The sequence below is a fragment of the Miscanthus floridulus genome, chromosome 16 (assembly GCF_019320115.1).
Source record: "Miscanthus floridulus cultivar M001 chromosome 16, ASM1932011v1, whole genome shotgun sequence".
NCBI lineage: Eukaryota > Viridiplantae > Streptophyta > Magnoliopsida > Poales > Poaceae > Miscanthus > Miscanthus floridulus.
This window is the reverse complement of record NC_089595.1, coordinates 105,797,131-105,817,158: the sequence shown is the minus strand read 5'-3', so window position 1 is coordinate 105,817,158 and position 20,028 is coordinate 105,797,131. Positions and strand designations below refer to the sequence as shown.

At 46.9% G+C, this 20,028-nt stretch overlaps 1 protein-coding gene and 1 pseudogene across 1 annotated transcript; both read right to left on the bottom strand.

The window, feature by feature from the left end:
- Nucleotides 1-31: 31 nt before the first annotated feature.
- LOC136511783 (anthocyanidin 5,3-O-glucosyltransferase-like) lies at nucleotides 32-1,654 on the bottom strand (annotated as a pseudogene).
- A 5,014-nt stretch (nucleotides 1,655-6,668) lies between these two features.
- LOC136513220 (respiratory burst oxidase homolog protein A-like) lies at nucleotides 6,669-19,249 on the bottom strand. The gene is made up of 14 exons (XM_066507210.1): nucleotides 18,177-19,249; nucleotides 17,925-18,084; nucleotides 17,754-17,802; nucleotides 13,946-14,059; nucleotides 11,165-11,587; nucleotides 9,953-10,336; nucleotides 9,772-9,867; nucleotides 9,580-9,695; nucleotides 9,309-9,476; nucleotides 9,066-9,225; nucleotides 8,660-8,857; nucleotides 8,436-8,564; nucleotides 8,161-8,239; nucleotides 6,669-7,454 (listed from the first exon to the last, which is right to left on the bottom strand). Exons 1-14 carry the CDS (start codon nucleotides 18,856-18,858, stop codon nucleotides 7,345-7,347), a joined length of 2,868 nt encoding a protein of 955 aa, XP_066363307.1. The 5' UTR covers nucleotides 18,859-19,249; the 3' UTR covers nucleotides 6,669-7,344.
- Nucleotides 19,250-20,028: the final 779 nt, after the last annotated feature.

Sequence of the window (20,028 nt, the reverse complement as noted above, 5' to 3'; positions counted from 1 at the left end):
AACTCTTTTTTTTTTTTTTGGATGGAAGGAATACAAGAGAAGTCAAACGACTTTGGATTGATATTACATAAATCGGATAATGTGCATCAGGCATTCATTGACCTTGCAATTGACATTACATCTTCCACGTGCATAATTTATCCTTTTCCAACGATGCCTGGAGCCTGACAACTTCACACGCTAGTGTGATGCACATTCATCAAAACCCAAATCCGCCAAGAGCTCGAGCAAAGCGTTGTGCGATGTACCACCTTGCTGCAGAGCTTCCAGGGCCTTTTCCTTCGCCACCATTGCTCGCGGACGGAGTGCACGTCCGTCCTCTGAGTCCATCACCCACCTGACCTTCGCCTCCACCTCCTGTGCGGTGACCACCTCCCTGTCGTACCCTGCCATCTCCACCCCAACCCTACACCTTGTTCAGCCTCTGCTCCGCGTACAGCGGCCAGCACAGCAGCGGCACGCCTGCCGTTATCCCCCCCAGCACCGAGTTCCACCCGCAGTGGGTGACGAACGCGCCCGTCGCCCTGTGCCGGAGCACGTCCGCCTGCGGCGCCCATGACTTGGCGACCAACCCCGCTTTGGTCCTCCCCAAGAACCCCTCCGGCAGGAGCTCGCCGAGGTCAGGTTCAGGTAGCTGACGATCACTACCGTAGGCGAACAAGCTCCTGCCGTCGCGCCGCGGGCTTCGTACCCCACAGGAACCTGTGCCCGGACATCTCGAGCCCGGTGGCGATCGCCTCGAGCTGCTTCTTGGAGAACGAGCCCATGCTCCCGAAGCAGAGGAACACGACGCTGTTCTCCGGCTGCCCTCCAGCCACGCAAGGCACTCGTGCTTCGTGTTCGACCTCTCCGCCTCCCGAGACCAGCGGCCCGACGCAGTAGACCGGCGGCGTGGAACAGCCCGGGAAGCACGCGCCGTCCCTGAGCGCGGCCACCGCCCTGGCCTCCAGCCGCTGGAACGTGTTGACGAGGATGCCGCGGGAATTCGGGACCCGCTCGAACGCGCGCAGGAACTTCCTGTGCACCTGGTTGTCGCGGTCGAGGCCGTTCTCGGGGAACTCCGTGGGTCTGAACGGGGGAACGCCCGGAAAGAAGAGCGGCGCGTCGCCGATGTCCCCGAAGCTGGCGTTCACCTTGGCCGGCTTGTGCGGCATGCGCAGGCTGACGGCGAGGCTGCTGGCGGAGGAGGTGTAGAAGATGTACGCCGGCACGCCGAGCTCCGCGGCGACGTCAAGCGCGTCGACGCAGAACATGTCGAGGACGAGCGCGCGCGCGGAGGCGGCAGCGAGCACCGAGCGGAGGTAGTCGCGGAGCGGCGCGTTCGCGCGGCGGAGGAGAGCTAAAGCATCACACGGCGGCTCCTGGCCCTGGCCCTGCTCGGCGGCGGCCGGGGGAACGGTGGTGTCGGGTGGCGGCAGTGGCAGCACGTGGAAGTTGACGGACGGGTTGGCCTCAGCGGCGCGCGCGACTGAGGTCGAGGCGTCCGTCGACGCGGCAGGCGGCTCGACGACGACGATGGTCACGGCGAGGCCGTGCCGCAGGAAGAGCCCGCTCAGCTCCACCATCGGCAGGAGGTGGCCGACGCCGAGGCCTGGGTGCAGAACCACCGTGTCTCTCATCACGCTAAACTCCGACTGGCCCACGGGGGTGTCTACCCTGCAGCAGTCGCATATGGCGGCGTGCACTGGAGATTGAGACTTGTACTATCTACTATATATCTACAAGTCCAGCTACAACAATGGCTCTTGTGCAACGCGTGTGAAAATGACAAAACGGGAAACAAGGAACGTACATCAGCGACCGTGGCTGGTTCGATCTTGGATGTGTGCAAGGACTTGCATGTTGCATTGCATCCCGCTATATTCTTCTATTTTTTGAACAAAGGATACACGTGTGCGCACCTTAGCGTCGTAAACTACCTACTCCCACCACACGCCTACGATTCTCGTTTGCAAAGGTGAAGCCAAAATGTTACTGCTTCCTTCCTTTCAAATTATAAATTGTTTTTAACTTTCTCTAAGTATCCAGTTTTTGCTTTATATCTACGAGAAAAAGCTGTTTCTCGCGCTGCCCGCACTCGGTTCCTTCCTGGCCGTCGGATCCACCGCCGATGCCTGCAGAACCGGCCTCTCCTGTTCATCTTCTCCAAGTCCGGCGGCCTTAGAAGGGGGCTCCGGGGAGGTAGACCGGCTAGGTGGTTAGGGGCCTTGGCAACGATGGAGACGGCTGGGCAAGGTCGGGGCAGGGGCGTCCATGGCTGAAGCTCACAGCAGAAGGAGGAGATGAGGAAGAAGGAAGCCGCCGAGGCTGCGCTAGGCTTTCACTGGAGCTCCGCGGCCACAGTGGGGCGCTGGGCAGCAATGGGGGCGAGGAGGAAGATGAACAGTGCTAAAAATCGAGCGTTCCTCTCCTCACCCCAAACACTCGAACCTCAGTTACATCGACTCTATATTTAAATATACCATATATGTAGACTAAATGCTTAGCGAAACTACGCAAGGAGAAAACGACTTGCAATTTGAAGAATGAAGAGAGTACCTGCACCAACATCACCAATCAGTGAAAAGCACAGGAACTCCCACCATAACATGTTTAGACAAACGCATGATTCGCAAATGATTTCTAAATTTGTACAGCGGTAATCAGTGGTCTCTAACTCTTCGATCTTTGATATTTGAGCCTGCAATCTTGTATGACGGTATCAATTGAGTTACCAACTCTTTGAGTTTTGATATTTGAATTCCTAGACCTGTATGGCGGTGTCACTGAACTTGCCCTAAATGGCTAAATGCCAACATTGGTCCAAATAGGCTTTATCTTGGCATGTTTACCAAATATATAGTACAAGAAAATATTAATAATATTTACGGTACTAATTAGTATTGTTAGATATATCATTAAATCTATTTTTATAATAAACTTGTTTAGAGATACAAATATTGCTAATATTTTTTACAAACTTATTAAACCTAAGAAAGCTTAACCCTTACGAATACCTACTCTTAAAAGGGACAGAGGAAAGTAGATAGCATACCATGTCTATTTGTACCAATGCGTCCGAGACAAGTCAACGGATCTAAATGACACCACAATAGACGTTTAGGGACCCAAATACATACTCTTTCTATCCTTGATTAAATAGAAATTTCTAGAGTTGTCTTAAGTCAATTTTTAAAACTTTGATCAAATTTCTAAAAAAAATATGTCAAGATTTATGACATCAAATTCGTGCCATTAGATATACCGTAGAATACATTTTCATAATATGCGTATTTTTTGTCATAGATGTTGTTGCTTTTCATATAAAGTTAGTTAAACTTAAGATAGTCTGACTTACCCGGATTCTAGAAATTGATTTATTCGGGGATAGAGGGAGTAAAAAGGATAGGGACCCAAATATATAAAAAAAATTAAGAGTTGAAAATCTGAATGACACCGCCTACAAGTTCAAAGATTCAAATATCAAAAATTGGAGAGTTGTGACTTGTGACCAATATTTTCAGATCTATTATCGAGGCTAGTCTTATGACCACCGATCAGACGACTAATCGTGATTAATCATCGATAAGGGTCGATTAGTTGGTCCTAATCGGTCTAATCGGCTAGTTGGACATTTAGTCGTCCTTGTGCTTAGATGGCCTGATCGACCATGTATATACTATATATATGATGTAAATATATGTAGACATGGCCATAATAAATAGGTAAATGTTAGAGGCAAGCAATCAAGCACAGTTTGGCATGTAATCATGTTTGCAATGAATCATTATCATGGTGATTTGACCACTTACCTGTAACTGTTGCTTGCTGATGCCTGATGGTGAGTGCTGACTGATGACTTGTGACTGAATCTAAAATTACAAAGAAAGAAGCTAATCAGTTAAATAGGCAAAATAGCAGAAAAACAAAAATGTAAAGATTAAAGAAAATGTAAAGAGTAGTAGACAATAGAGCATGGCAAAACAACTTAACCAAGTACACAAATTTAACAAATAAGAACTAACAGCAGTTTAGCACAGTGCACACTATGCACAGCGGTACACAACATAAGTAAACTAATAAACTTAAACAAGTTCTTAAGTCTGAAATGAAAATAGTTCTAAACATCCAGTCTACTAATCCATAGAACCAGCAATTCAGCCATCTAGAGAAGTAAATCTACATCCACATGGAAGTCTTCATTTCCATCATTTGTTGTAGGTCCGCTTGAGTCTTCCACCCCTCCCTGGTCCTCCATTTCTTCATCTGTTGCACTTGCACCTTGTGGCTGTTCTGGTGCAACTCTGTTTTCCTCTTCTTCATGATCACTGCTTTCAGTTGCTGGTGCATCTGACCTTGGAGTTGGACACTTCCTTTTGTTATTCCTCCCATATGTGTGGGTGACAGTATTCCTCGCACGAGCAGAAGTCGCCCTAGACATATTGCGGCCTCTAAGCTGGTCGGTTGCACCAACAGCTTCATCAACATGTGTCCAAAGCATATCACTGCCATTACATGCATGAACTGGGTCACGGTTGATGTCTACCCACTCATTTTCCCATTGAAACTCTTCTAGCAGCAATGGGTTGGATTTCTTGCCTTTAGAACCGAGCTCACGAATTTTTTGAAACCTTGTCAATTTATTTCTCTAACAAGTCTGCTAACATAGAAGCATTGGCTATCTCACTTGAAGCGTCAACTGAACCTAAGAAGAATGTTCTAGCTGGGCTATTCGCAAGAAAGTTGATGAGATGATGGTGGCTAGTGTCAGTCCATCCATCTGACATGATTGTGCAGCCATATTCCTTCCAAGCGTCCTCATGCTTCTTTCTCAGCTCCTTTGTCTTAGTTCACTGCCCTATCAAGTAGTGGATTCCTGATCTCATGGTATGAAGGTGAGCGATACCCAGGACCATATTGCCCAATGGACTCAAGCATAATCTTCTAGCTTCTTGAGTTAATAGCATTTAATGGTATTCCATTCTCATAAAAAATCAGCCGCATGGTCATCTACAATTTGCTTTGCTTCCTTGCTCTTTGTGGAGTACTCAAGAGTGGGCTGTGACATCTTGGACTTGTGCCTTTCTACAACCACTTCTACCACTTCTTCTGGACACTTGCAAAGCAAAGAACACACTGACTTGGAATGCTTGTATGTGTGAGGTTTTGGTGGAGCAGAAACCACAAAGTTCATGATTGATGCTTGAGCTATCTTTTTCGCTTGCTTTGATTTTGTCCCAGAACTTGGAACTTGCTTTGACTTTGTCCTAGCATTTGGTTCATTTTCAGCAGCAACAGAAGCACCACCTCCACCTTGATCTGTTTCTTCTGTTTCTGTCTCCACCCCAGTGTCCGCAGGTACCTGAACCTGAGTCCTTGACCTTGTGACCAAGTAACCATTCATCTCACGCCTAACTAGTCTAGGTGCTTCACCATATTTCACTACATCAAAATAGCCCCCAGCAAGGTGTTGCTTGAACCTTTTAATGCCTGCAAGGACAACCTTTTTGCAGAAAATACATTGGATGAACTCTTTCTTCCCTATGTCTAGCCAAAACCCATGTTTCCATCTAGGATCTGATGATTTTGCCTTCCTCTTCTTATCTTCAGCCATGGCAGCAAGATCTGGCGGCAATTTAGCTATCGCTTGAGCTATCAGAGATGCTTCAGTTGGAGCAGCTAACGACGCTGAGGTAGCCTCTCCTGAGACAGCTTCATTCTTAGGTAGAATTACCTCAACAGCTGCACGCCGTCGAGCATCCTCTGCAGAGCGGCAAAGCCACACAAATGTGTCACAAATTGGTGGCAACAGGCAATACACAACAGCAGAGTAGCAGACATAGACAATAACCTTCAGAGGAAGCAGAGTGGTGGCTCATCTTGATGCTTGAGGCCTCCCGCGTCCATCCTCCAGGCGTCGAGGAAGGAGCTCAAAGCGACGGAGCCTCAGAGGCGGGCGGAGCTACTGGGTCCCGGCAGGGAAGGTGACAGGAGCGGGCGGAGGTGGAGGCGTGGGCGGAGCTGCGGATGCCGACGAGAGGCGCGGACGGAGCTGCGGACGTCGGCAAGAGGCGCGGACGGAGCTGCGAATGCCGACGAGGGGCGTGGACGGAGCTGCGAACGCCGGCAAGGGAGATCCAGAGAGGCAGGCCGTAGGCGGAGGAGACGCGGGCGGAGGTGCCGACGGCTGCGAGAGAGCAGAGCCAGAGCGGAAGCTGGAAACGTGCCGAGCGGGAGCTAGAAATGTGCGGCGACTGCAGCTCCTTCACTAAGTCACTGCTCACTCCTCTTCTTCTTACCCTAATGGGCCAACTAAAGGTGGGCCAAATTCTTTAGCTGAGCCGAATTCTTCCTACCCAACTAGTCGTCCGGCTAGTCTGATCAGACGACTAATCGTGATTAGTCGCATCTTATCGGACAATAAGTTTTCTAGTCAGTCTAAACTAAACGAGGACCCTTATCGAGCACATAGTTACGGACGACTAATCACAATTAGTCGTCTGATCTGAAAACACTGCTTGTGACCCACGTGACAGCGTCGCGCTTTCTAGTTAATCACTGACACATTCACGTGGCTCGGATTTTGACACGAAGGCCAGCCTATCGAAATCTGCCGCCACATTAGCACAGGAATACATATCCTTTTCCACATTTAATCCTTTCCATATCAACATCTCGACAACAGCATAAATTTTAAAAACATGGGCTTCACTAAAGATATACATCAATACAATGAATCAGCCATATCCTCAAAAAATTGCAACTTCTCACTCGACAAGGCAACGAAACAAGCTTGAATAAAACTTGAGCCCCCCAATCTGGGCCTAGTCACTACCAACCTACACTACTTACAAAAACTAACTATACTTTTTTTCCTGTTTTTCATCCCTGTGTATAAGTACAAAGTTAGATCAAACTTGTGGCCTCAGTCAGCCACTCAGCTGCATGCAAATATACAGTTAGATAGCCTTGTGACATCCTGGCCTTCATTCTATGTCCTACATCACGCTGCTTATAATCACAATTTATGGTTGTGGATTCCATGGGAGAGATTCCCTTGCTACTCCACCTGGAAAATATGCTCTTCAACCTTTTATGGAAGCCTTGTGTATTGTGCCAGCAGACCCCCATTTCCCTTTCTATGCGATCTTATTGTATTTTAGTATCTCAAGCAATAGATAACGCAGTTGTAACTGGAGGTAGTATCACAAGTGTGGAGTAAGCCGTGGCGATACAACACCATGAGCAGAATCCCTTGCTCTTTCCAACTCATTGTGAAGAAAGCAACATGTTAAAGCAGAAGCGACTTACATACAACATTATTCATCCCCTTGTTCCCCTATTTTGTATTCACCTTGTTATATGTCAGAAATGTTCCTTGTGGAATTCGAATTTTGTTGTAGACTTGCCATTGAATTCATAACAGAGTTTGCTTAGTTCCTGTGCCAGAACTGGAGCCCCACAGTAGAACACTCCTGTACACAATAACAACAATTACCTTCTTACAGTGATCATATCATAGAAGATGGGACCAAGATTACTGATTCGACCAGAAGTGGCCGTTGTTTACCCCTAAATATTTCTTTTTGGGATATATGGACATGCTTCGTTGCCCTGGCCAGGCCCAGGCAGCACCATCCCACCCTAGGCGCTCAAAATCAGACGGCTGGGGTTGCTGCCTGGGCCAGGCAGCTTTCCCATGGTCTGAACTATACAGGCCCAAAATTAGCCAGAAACAAAAGTATAGAGTTCCAACAGTCCTTGTTTCTGCAAGGAGGCTTTCAAGTCCTTACCCATGTCTGCTCATTAATGGTGTGTTTGGTTTGAGAAATGAATTAGTCCATCATCTACTCATTCCTCACTTTTTTGTTTGGTTTGTGGAATGGAATAGGTTGATGCATCATCACCTCATTCCTCACAAGCTAAGTATTAGTAATAGTATGAGGAATGGATTCATGACCACCTCATCTAGAATGGAGTGATTCCTCCAACCAAACACACCCTAAGTTCATAGTAACCACCTACTTTTACTGAGATCTAGGAAGTTTCTTGCTTTAGTTATATGCATGAGCTAGTTCAAGTTTTATAAAGGAGTTAACAAAACCATCCTGAAGGATATTCACAGCTAAAAATGAAAAAAGATAGCCTTCAACTATATCAGGAATATGAAACGTATCTGACCTATCTTAGCATATGGATGTTTGGTAGCTATCTTAGATAGGACCTTCTTAAAATTTGGTCTTGCAAAATGTGTCCGCACCTGCAAAAACAGCTTATCAGTACAACAAAAACAAAGATTTTTCTGCCAAGCGAGTTGGGGTAGGCAAAAAAAAAAAGAAAGAACAACATATCATTTGGTACCAAATGACAAGTTATTCCACATGTTTTCTTAACCTGTACTACAATGAAGATTTAACGCTTTAGGGTGTGATGCATATTGGAGTGCTGGAACTTACTTTAGTTCCAGAAACTATATCAACACCATTCTTGGCATGGTTGAGAGCTTGTAGCATCGTAATGAGTGCTGACCGGGCATCCCCTTCCTCGTAAACACTTGTGAGATAGTTGTGCATCTCAATGATATTCTAGTATTGAACAAGAGCATCTGTAAGAACAAATTTGCAAAGGGAAAAACCAAATAGCATGATTTGTAAAAGATAAACGGCTTGATGATACATACCCTCTGATCTAGTTCAGCAATTTCATTCATGACCCCTTTAAACCAATCAAAAGACCCTTGTTCACGTGTCACCCAATAAAAGTAAGCATTTGTTGTCTTCAGTACCCTCTTTGGTTTTGAGGTAATCCTCATAAGGGTGTCAAGATCAACATGTGTCTTGCTGCGACCAATTGGTGGGTAAAGATCGCTTGAAGCTTCCTGCAAATTTTACGTGAATAAATTAATTACTGGTCTAGTCTGGTATTCATGAGGAAGAATGTTTGAATAGATGACTAACCAAACACAAAGAAAACAAGAATTACAATCATTGTTAATTCCTAGATCACAAAACAGAAAATAAGAGGCCAGTTTTTGTTTTTTAATATAATATAAGAGGCCAGTTGGGGATATGAGAAAGATCGCTTACTTCTTCTTCCTCCATTTTGATGATGTTATTGAGCAGGTCTTTCAGTATGCTAATAAAAGGTGTGGCACCAATTCCTAATCCGACAAGTAGTAAAACATCATACTTGCTGTAGTCTTGTGCGGGAGAACCGTATGGTCCATCAATCAAAAGTTTTGGTAACCTGCATTTCCCAAAAAACCATGAAGCCTCAAATAGAAAAAACATATTATTAAGTGTTGAGATGCATATGGGGAATTAACATACGCTTTCTTAGTTGTCTCGTCTGCTCGAAGAAGGCCACTTTTCCCACCCACCGGTGGCTCACAAGCTGCTGAGAATACCCGCTTGAGCTCACGTGTCCAGTCACCAAGTTGTCGAACATGAATGCTTAAATAGTCATCCCCAGGTGCTGAAGTAATTGAGAAAGGATGCCTGAAAGAAGAACAAGTGTTTAACTACATATTCTAGTGTCCAGACTCCAGAAACATGACTTTGTGAGCTAGCTCGAGTTTAGTTACAAAGAAGATCCACACACCATTCAAAAGGTGAAACTGCAGGGCATTGAACAAACATATACTGCCCACTCTTGTAACGGAATGTGGGAGGTTTAGACATCTGCAATGTCAAAACATTACCAGGATATATAGCCACCTGCAAAAGAACCATGGGTCAGAGGACTGTAAACAAATTAATACTGTACTCAGATTTCTAAATATGTGAAGGTTACCTTCAATAACCGGACAGAATAACTGCCTGATCTGAAAAACCTCAGAGTCCTCTCCCCTACATACAGACCAACAGGAACAGCAAGGTACATCCATGTCTGTACAAAATAACAGGATATTAGATACTTAAAAAGTTACTGAGGTCCACAGAGTACACAGAATAAAAAATGAAGATTAGCTCACCGTCTTTTTGTACCAGTCGTGGATAAGGTATAGACACTCTCCATGAATAACAAGTGCTATGTACACAATGATGAACAAATGATGGGAGTACCAGAATGCATTGAAGCCAGTTAGTTTGTCAAATGGCCTTGGAAGCTTCACCAGGCTACGGCGGAACCACCTTGTTGCTAGAGTAAAAGCGATAAGCATGCACACAACCATGATTACCCCTGTTATGCCCTCCACTCCTTTTACCAGAGCTAGATATGTTGGTTTATTTTCCCCAAAGTATTTGCGCAGCGGAGCATACTTCATCTCTGATGAACGTATGAGCCGTGGAAAATCACATACAAGGTGGTTCCCTGCATGAAGAACAACACCAACCACAATTGCTGCTGCAATAGTCTGCCATTACAAAACAAGCAAAAGAAAAATTGTTCTTTTAGTTATATTCTTGATCTGGCTGAATCACATGTCACATATATGTCCTTATTATGAAAAAACCCTTATCAGGCACCACTAATGCCCACATTATACTTATGATTAATTTTTTGTTACATTCACAGCCAATAAGAAAAGGTCAGCCATGAGTAGCCTTGACATGGCATTGCCCGACTTTTACTTTTAGCTAAATTGCTATGATCAAATCATGGCGCACGTACAATCAAATGGTTTTAGCTTATCGGTATCATCTTTAACTGGCATGAATATATTTCCATCAGCAAAATCATGTTCTTTGTTAGCTGAAGCCAAGGAGCAGGCAGAACACTGGCTACCGATCAAGAACAATATTAGGTGAATATGATCTACCGTAAAGGCACAAAATGAATATTTAATAGGGTTAACACAATCTAGACTATGTCCTAACTGTAGGAACGTTAAATAAAGCTTTCAAACAAAATGCATGGAGGAACAATCCATCAATTGAGCTGTATATCTAATAGGTATAGTACCTAAGTCTCTTTTCGATCTTCGAGACATATGTGATAAAGCAGCCCCAGATGTGATAACCATGCAATGCAAGGGACAATTCATTTAACCAATTTTCTTGAATCACATTCACATGAATTCAGAACGACCAGCATGCGCTATAGAAACGAAGTAAAGATGATGAAAATGTGTAACATATCTCACAAACACACAACCATTTGTAAACCCTAAAGCTACGAGTCCACGACCCTCCAGCCCCATTTTGAAGGGGCAATAAAGAACTAATTGGAGTCTAGGGCTAACCTTGTGGAAGTTTATGTTGTCATCGAACGGCAATGCTCGTGCAGCTTTCGTATTCCGCAGCCAGGTGATAGTGTTGCGGCATACAGGCAAGAGAATAAGTGCCATGTTCAGTTTGAGAGTCTCTGCAGCACCTTTCGCAGTTGTGACACAGTAGCCCATCACATCAAAGACATAACGGTTACGGTACTGAATGAACTTCCAAATGAACAACCCAGCCATTATTCCAATCCACACTGCAAGCACCCAGAGACGTTTCCAATTGTCCTCCAGATAGTAGTTCAATGTGCTGCTAATTTTTCGGATTGGACTTCTTTTCCTTAGACCAGCAAGGTTCTGGCTTAGTGCCTGGCTTGTGTAGCTCAAGGCCTGGCTGTAGTTCACATAGGTATCCTTTTGCAGTAGTAGTGTCTCCAATTGCCAAAGCTGCAATGACAATAAAAAGAAAAAAAAAATCAATATGTCACATAATTGCACTCTACATCCCTAACACCAGACCAATTTGGCACATATATATAAAAATAATAATAATATGTACAGACGTACATGTAAACATAGTGCATTTAAAATGTGGTGCATATGATAATTTAGTACTGAAATTAAAGAGCAAAACTACAAAAACCTTTTAGGATATTGTGCAGTGAGGATCTCAGTAGATAAAAGGAAAAGCAAAAATATCCTTGTTGACTTCAGAGAAGTATAACTGCTCAATTGCATAGGTATAGCTTCGGATTCAGCATAATGATTAGATATTTGATAGCTAACTTTATGAATGATTCTATGCTTACAATAATTTCAATTATTAGCACATAAATATGATCGCACCTAAGTTGATTAACAATAATAGTTCATAGTGTCATCTCCTGATAATCCTTAATTACACTTCTCAGGAGAAAAAGAAGCAGATTAACCATACACGTCAGTCTAAGGGACAAAAGTCAAACACTCCACCAGACTGCAGGTGGTCCCCTCAAGATTATAATTGCATCTGGTGGCGCACATGGCTCCCATATGAGCCCACCATACATGCCACAATCTTGTAGAACATGCACGCAATAATTCCATTGTGAAAAGGTGGGACATGGAACTTGATTCTCAGCTCTCAGTTGTACTATCCGAGGACTGAAATTACTCAAGTACAAAAACAGCAATACTGCACAGGATTATCTGGAAATAAAAAAAGATGTGTTACTTTGTTCAACAAAATATAATTAGTACTAGACACCTAATAGAACTATTGGCAGCAACTGTTATGACTGTTGTCCTTCAAGGAATGACATCTAGAGTTCTAGACACCTAGTCTTGCATTTGACAAATGCAGCCATTTGGGACTAAATGCAGAAGCAGATGCCCTGTGAGGGATGAAAGCGGTACAGGAAAATCCCGTACCGACCAATGCGTTTTTTCTATTATGATACTGTTTACATTTTTATCAAAACAAGTTGTCATTTCATGATTTTGCACAGCCGTTTTTTACCTTTTTTCATTAGTTATCTTGATAAAAAAGGGAAAATCCCATACTGACCGCTTTTGTTTCCATATTATAGTAGCGCTTCTTACCATTTTCATCCCTACCATAATGCTTCATTTGCAAAAAAAAAAATCTAAGTCTAAGATTCAGTATGGGATGGTAATTCGTATCTTTCTTGATAGGATTCATTTTTTTCACTAAAAGTTTTGTATTAGATATGAAACATGATCTTATATCAACTGAAAACAATCATCATACTGTGTGCTCTGCCTTGCTGAAGAGTAAAAATAGAGGATGGATTGAAGTTTCTCCATACAGCTGGTTATTTAAATATAGAGGTTTTTATCAAGAATTCAGATTATTTAAATATCATGTTGATGAGAGCGACCTGTAGATTTTTGGTCCCCGCAGCTGGAGCTTGGTGTTCTCATCAGATTTTACAGCAGCTAGGAAACAATTTAAGCTGCCATGGATAGGCTCCCTGGTGTAATATGAGTGCTGACAACATAGATGTTTTAGTTACAATATACTCCTACAATGTGCTGGCTAGAGCTAAAATACTTTTGCAGTTTTGCTACTAGATGCAACCTCAAGTGAACCCATGTATAATGTCTTCAGATAAGATCAAAGAGTCTCCTTAGATGAAGTCAGGTGGTTACATTTTAAAGAAAGAACGGCTCCAGCTGACCCATCTCCTTTTATCATAGAAAGAAACCCAACCACACAGTTAAAAATAATGGAGGAGCAAGCACTAGGAGAAATAATAAAATAAGAGACTTCTTTTCAGACCAAACATGAGCTAGATGGTTATGGCCACACACCACTGCATTCTGGTATGTTAAGAAGATGTACAGAAGGCAAGCAGGGACGACCAAAATTAGACTGGCATGTAGGAAAGTTGGAGGAGATCAGTGGAAGGGTTTGACTAGGCAGGAGCAAGAAAACAAAATCTTCCTTCAGATACTGACCCAGGACTCTTTCAATAAAAAAGTTGGTTAACTTTCGCTTTCAATTTTCACCAAATAAGAAACAGTAGCTGGTGAACTGACCAACCCTGTGATGTTGTTTGGTTAAAACAAGTTAATGCAGCCCTGCAGTATCAATTTATTACTGGACAGACCCAAATACGTGCAGTCAAAACTCTTTAGTTTTGTCACACTACTCAATAATTCAACAATTTCTAGTCAGGTTATTTCTCCTAAACACCTTCAAAATCAGTGGATACTGATGGGATCATGCAATATAAGAGTCATAGAATCAGTTATTTGTCTCAGATCATACACAGTATGGGATAAAACGACATGCTATGTTACCTCAATGTAACCAAGCCCTTCAGGATCAATTTCCTCCATGATCAAGGCTGCATACTCCTCAGCTTGCTCCTTAAGCCTCGACAATTTATTAGCAGAAGCACTCAGCATAATGATCTGGAAACAAAACAGTGGCATCTTTCAATCAACTGATCACAAACCATACTTTTCAGTTTTCACACATCTCTACAACTAAAACATTCATAACTATTCCGTCCACAGGTACGACACCAAAGCCGCTCCATGCGATCAGATCAGGAAGGCAACGTGCACTCGCTCTATGCGATCAGCTCAATCCCCATAACAGCCGCAGCAAATCAGGAAGGCAAAAATCAATTCCCGTAACAATCGTGATCAATTCCAGAGCTACGTGACTGTGCGCAAGGGGGAGGACCGCGGTAACCGCGTCACGGCATACGTAAGTTTCAGCTCGTCTCCGACGGAACCACTCCAATCATGCCATGTACTTATGTGAGTCACGCTCACACTGCTGCTTTTCGGACGTGCGACCGTGGAACCTTCCGCGGAGGAGCTGAGGGGCAAGTGGATCCTCCAGGACAGCAGCACCAGCCCCTGCGAGTCGACCATCACGTACGAGCCTGTCGACGCCGCGGTCCTGCAGCCGGTGGTCTATGGGAACGACTCCAGCGCCGTGGCCGTGATGCCGGACGGGCAGGAGGCCAGGCCGGCGGTGACAATGTCGAGGAAGGATAAGGAGGAGGGCAGGACGGCGGTGGAGTCCACCGGGTCACTGGTCACCCTGGTGTTCCAGGCGCTGGCTGGCTCGTCGGCGACGGATGCGGTGAAGGTCGTAACGCGTCTGGTGTTCTGCACGTTGGGCAACATCAAGAAAGCGCTGCATTGTTGATCTGCCGGCGGATGTGATACATACACCTTCCATGGAACAAATATACTTCCAAATTTTGTGTTCAGTTAAACTGCTAAAGGATGTGCCGCAAATTTCCAAATATACTGCTAAAGGATGCTAAAGGATGTTAAATTTTGTTCAGTTCAATTTTGCAAATATACATGTTGAATTGATAGTGTGACTCCTTTTCTATATAAAAAAAAACTATCGTGTGACGACTCAATAACTGAGGATGTGTTGCCACCCCTTTCTTGTACAGATCCGGCCGTCGCATCGCCGTAGGCACGTCGTCGACGTCAATTTCCCTATCCTCTGTACCACTTGCGCACAGTTCGATCAGTGTTCGCCAAAGATTTTGTGCCGGCACACACCACAATAACTGCATATCATGGAGCTCACCTTTGCCAGCACGTCACGCTTTCCCTGGCTGATGCGGATCAGATAAAGGCATCCGTAGCGTGTAAAAATGGGTGGTCGTAAGCCTTGAGGAGTTGAGGTCGTCTTTTCTCTATCTCTACAACTAAAACATTCATAACTATTTCGTCCACAGGTGCGACACCAAAGCCGCTCCATGCGATCAGATCAGGAAGGCAACGCGCACTCGCTCTATGCGATCAGCTCAATTCCCATAACAGCCACAGCAAATCAGGAAGGCAAAAATCAATTCCCGTAACAATTGTGATCAATTCCGCGATCACCCCACGCCGCCGATCACGCGAGACCACGCCGTCACCTGCACCGCGACCTCCCTAGCACTCTGCAGCGCACGACACCGCGTCCTCACCTCCTCATGCCTGGCCCTCCGCCACCTTCGCCATCGCACACGCCGTCCACCGATCAACGCCATCATTCAATCACGCCATGTCCACGTCCTGCCCCGTACCGGCCCCGTCTGACACCCCATCTTGTCCCCGTCGCCTCGACCTGCCGCCTCACTGCCCTGCCCGCTGACGCTGGCATACCCTGTCACGACGCCGAGCACCCACCAGGTACGTCACCAGAACCCTACATCCCCATCTATCTTCCCTTCCAGCTATGCGAAACGGAACACCCAAACCCAAATCCTAACAGCAACACTACCAGCTCCTTAGCGTGAACCACCAGCCCACCACTACCAGCTGGGCAGCACAAGCATCACGCCCACGAACTCCTGCGCCGCACCGCCATTGCCAGGCGTGAGCTCGCTCCAGGGAACAGCCAGTCCCGGCCTTGCTCCTCCGCCCTTGGTAAGCCGCAGGTGAGCTTCCCCGCACCCCTGCGCTCCTTCTCCACGCACGCGCGCGCACAAGGCACACTGCGCAACCGCAAGCTCGCGTTGCTGGGAAATGGCGGCCGAGCACCGGTCGTGCTCTGTTCCGTGCTCTGCTTTGCACGAGCGTTCCTAGCTTGCTAGCTTGATGACATCAGGATGACATGTCCACACTTTCTTGTCGTTTTCCTTCAGAAGAAAAAAAGAGGAAATACATTGGAAATACAAGGACCCATACCCTTCAGCATGGACTCGGTCCATGGTGGACCGCTCACACACCACATTGCCGATCCATGGTTCATGGACCTGTCAGTGTTTTGTTTTTTATGTGGACATTCTAATGAACATCATGTTAGTTGTTGACAATTTTCTGAGGGTGTTTATGAAACTAGAATAGTCTCCCTTTGCATGATCGGTTATCGAGACCATAATGTTTATAATTACATTTTTCATTACACCATGGTCAACTACTCGACTGGAAGCTAAATGTGCTCCTTTTCTTTTTTTTTTCTATCTCTGCAATATGGCAATACTTTAGATTTAGTGCATTTTGGATAGTTCAGAGTGAGCTCATTTGTTTGAACAAGAACATATGTCGTGTTGTTTGGGTAATTTGCAGTGAGTTTGTTTGGTTTTAGTCCATCCATTTTGGTTGGAATTTTGAGCTTTTTGCACTGCCTGATGATCGCCAATTCAGTCCTCATCCTGCCATGCAAACCAACTGCAGCTTGGTATTCGTGCAAAGCACGTTCTCTTAGTCGAACTATTGATAGATTAGATTCTTAATTGTAGAATAGATTCTAAAACATATATTGTGAAACGCAAACTTGTTATGATTATCTTTCCGTAGCACTTGATTCCTAAAGAAGTGCAAGCTTATTTTTTGCGTATTGTAGGCATGAAGTGATGCGACAATTGAAGTTGATGTTTTAGTTTTGCATTCAAATTTAGAGTTATAATTTAACTATCTATCTTTCGTGAAGACTTATGTAATATTGATTAGAACATTATAATTGCGGTATCTATTTTAGATAACAATATAACACACGCTCATACATATGTTATCGTGCTATTATGTGTTCCCGTTGCAACGCACGGGTATTTACCTAGTGGGGAAAAAAAAGTAACCTAAACAAACAGCCTAGCCTGGCCCCTTCCACGATGACCTCAGTTAAATAAACAAATTAAGCTCTAATCCAAAAGCTTCCCCCTTTCCACGCATCGTTTGAGCAGATTAGAGTACTAATTAGGAAGCATGACAGAAATGCCCCCACCAACTATTGCTTTCTGGCCTCCAGCCTCCTGTAGGTCAGTTCCATCTCCATCAATAGTAAATTTACTAAACACCCCTCCCACGTTCTAGAACCAACAACGATTGCTAAAAAATAGTGATGTGGGGAGACCGGCCGGTGGTGGGGATGCTTTCTCCGCCAGTTTCGCCGGGATGATGCCTCGATTAGTCGGCAATGTTTCTCCAAGCTACCAATTCCGTAATCCTTATGCGTAAATCCAGGAACACAAACTTGTAAGGCAACAAAAAAACAAGTACATAACTACAGAGGCATGGAAATGGACAGCCCAGTTATCAAAAGACCCCCAAATAATTGTACGAAAATATCCCCAAACGGGAGAGCAAAAACAAAACAAAAAGATCGCAAGTGAAACACCAAGCACAACGACGAGGAATTGTTTACCTCTTTCACCTCGGCCTCCGTGATATGGCCATCTGCGTTCTTATCCACCCTGATTAAAATGATATAATAGATATAGCAAAATAAAAAACGAAGACACATTGATAGAACTGAACAACTGATGTGTTCCATATAGCGCTAATTTGATAGCAGTTCTCAGATTGCAGGGATTACATGTCGAAGAAGATCTGGAGGCGCGAGTCGAAGCTGTTGTCGGTGATCTGCTGCCAGATCTCGCGCAGCTCATCCTTATTGATCTTATCCACCTGCATCTGCCGGCGGCGGCTCAGCGTGTCGAAGAGCTCCATCGCGAACTCCTGCGACTCCGTCATCCCTGCATCCAAAAACTCCAATGCGGTTAGGAACTAATCGCTCGAAGCAGCCTGCGGTTTCTGGAAGGGAAAGGGGGAGGGGACTGAAGTGAACCTATGCATTTGGGGAAGTCGGCGCGGGAGAGGTAGCCGTCGCGCGCGAGGCGGTCGAAGTTGGCCTGGACCTCGATCCAGGCGTTGCTGGCCTTGTTGCCGCCGCTGATGAAGCGGAGTCCGCGGATCGCGCGCTGCGCGCCGGACTTGGTGCGGTCGAGCTGCGCGCGGCGGCGGCGCTGTGCGCGGGCCTCGAGCGCGGCGTCGATGCCCGAGGACGGCGCCGCGGCGGCCGGCGGCGGCGGCTCCCCCGCCGCCGCGAGGTTGGCGCGGCTCTGGGTGCGCGTGAAGCGCTTGGTGAGGTCCTGCGAGAACTGCTTGGCGCGGCTGGCGGTGGCCTTGAGCTCCTGAGAGAACTGCAGCAAGCGGTGCGAGGAGGTCCGGCGCATCGCGGGCGAGCGCGACCGCGACGGCGCCGCGGACGACGACGGGGTCGGGTCCGGGTGGCGGCGAGGCGGAGCCGCCACCGCGGCGGCGCCCGCCGCCGGCTCGACGCTCCGCAGCACAATGTTGTCGTCCTCGAGGAGGTCCAGCGTGACCTCGACCAGCTCCTCGCCGTCGTCGGAGCTCCGGTCGGAGCCGCGCGGCGAGGAGCCCGTGCTCAGTGACCGCGGCGTCGTGGCGCCCGAGCCCCATCGCGGGCGCCCCGGCGTGCCGACACCCGGCCCTCCTCCTCCTCGCATCGGACCACTCCTCCCCGCCTGTCTGTCCTCCTCACCAACTGGCCGCTGCTTGAAGCTATGAAGCCACCAGCAGCACCAAACCCCCTTTGACGATTTGGGGGAGAGAGAGAGAGAGCTCACGCAACAGTCCAAGCCGGCGCGACCTAAACGCGGTAGCTCGTAATCACCCTTCACCCTCCTCCTTTTCTCTCTCCTCGACTGCGCGCGCGTGTGTGCCTGGAGAAAGAAAGAAAGAAAGAAAGCCACCCTCGTGCCCGTGCTCGTGCTCGTGCTCGTGCTCAAGCGGAGCGGAGTCCAAGCTAGTAGCCGGGGGGCCGAGCGGAGCGGAGGACGACAGGGGAGACAGGGCTAGCAATTTATCCGTGACAAGCACAGGCTAGCCGACGCGACGCCGCCGCCCGAAAACTAACGTAAAAAAGTTGGTGGTGCTGCGGCGCCGCGGCACCTGTATGCGCTCCGCCACCGCCAGCTTTACGGGCTGTTTGTTTCGGCTCCCGCGGCTCCGGCTTTCACGGACACGGCACTGTTTATGAAGCTGTTTTTCACTCTTCTATACTGTAGCATAACTGTTCACTAACGTCGCTTTTCTCTCTCGGTTGCTTTTTTTGTCGCACGGTTCACGGAACACTGTTCGTGGAGCCGGCGAATCTCGGTTTCTCGGCTCCTGCGGCTCTGGCTACAGTACATGAATAGCGACAGAGCCGGAGCACGCAGGAGCACTGTCAAAGAGGTCCTTACCCAAACACAAGCATTTGAGTCACGCACAGCGAAGAAAAAATGCAACCCAAACTGACGAACTCTAACAGCGAACCCAAACCGGCGAAACTTGCAACAGTGCCACCCACCTCTCTCCCCTGCCGAGCGCCGCCCGTCTCCCTCCCCGCCGCGCCGCCCGTCTCCCTCCCCGCCGAGCGCCGCCCGCCTCCACTCTGGCCTCCTCCTTGCTCGCCTCCATGCCGAATCTGGCCGAGGAAGGAGGGATCCGGCCGCACGCCGTCGCATATGCCTCGATCCGCCTCGATCCGTGCCTTGTACTGCCTCGATCCGCCGCCGAGGTGCGCGGTGCCCGCTGCAGGGCCCTCGTCGCCGGAGCGCACGACACCCACATTCGGGGCGCTGTGAACCCCGCTGCTAGAGGAAGAAGCGCGTGAGGTGGTCGTGGCCGAGCTC

Coding starts and splice junctions, on each gene's coding strand:
- LOC136513220 (XM_066507210.1), bottom strand. CDS start 18,858: ATGCGAGGAGGAGGAGGGCCGGGTGTCGGCACGCCGGGGCGCCCGCGA. Junction 18,085..18,176: donor CGACTTCCCCAAATGCATAG/GTTCACTTCAGT, acceptor TTTTGGATGCAG/GGATGACGGAGTCGCAGGAG. Junction 9,868..9,952: donor ACGACTGGTACAAAAAGACG/GTGAGCTAATCT, acceptor TATTTTGTACAG/ACATGGATGTACCTTGCTGT.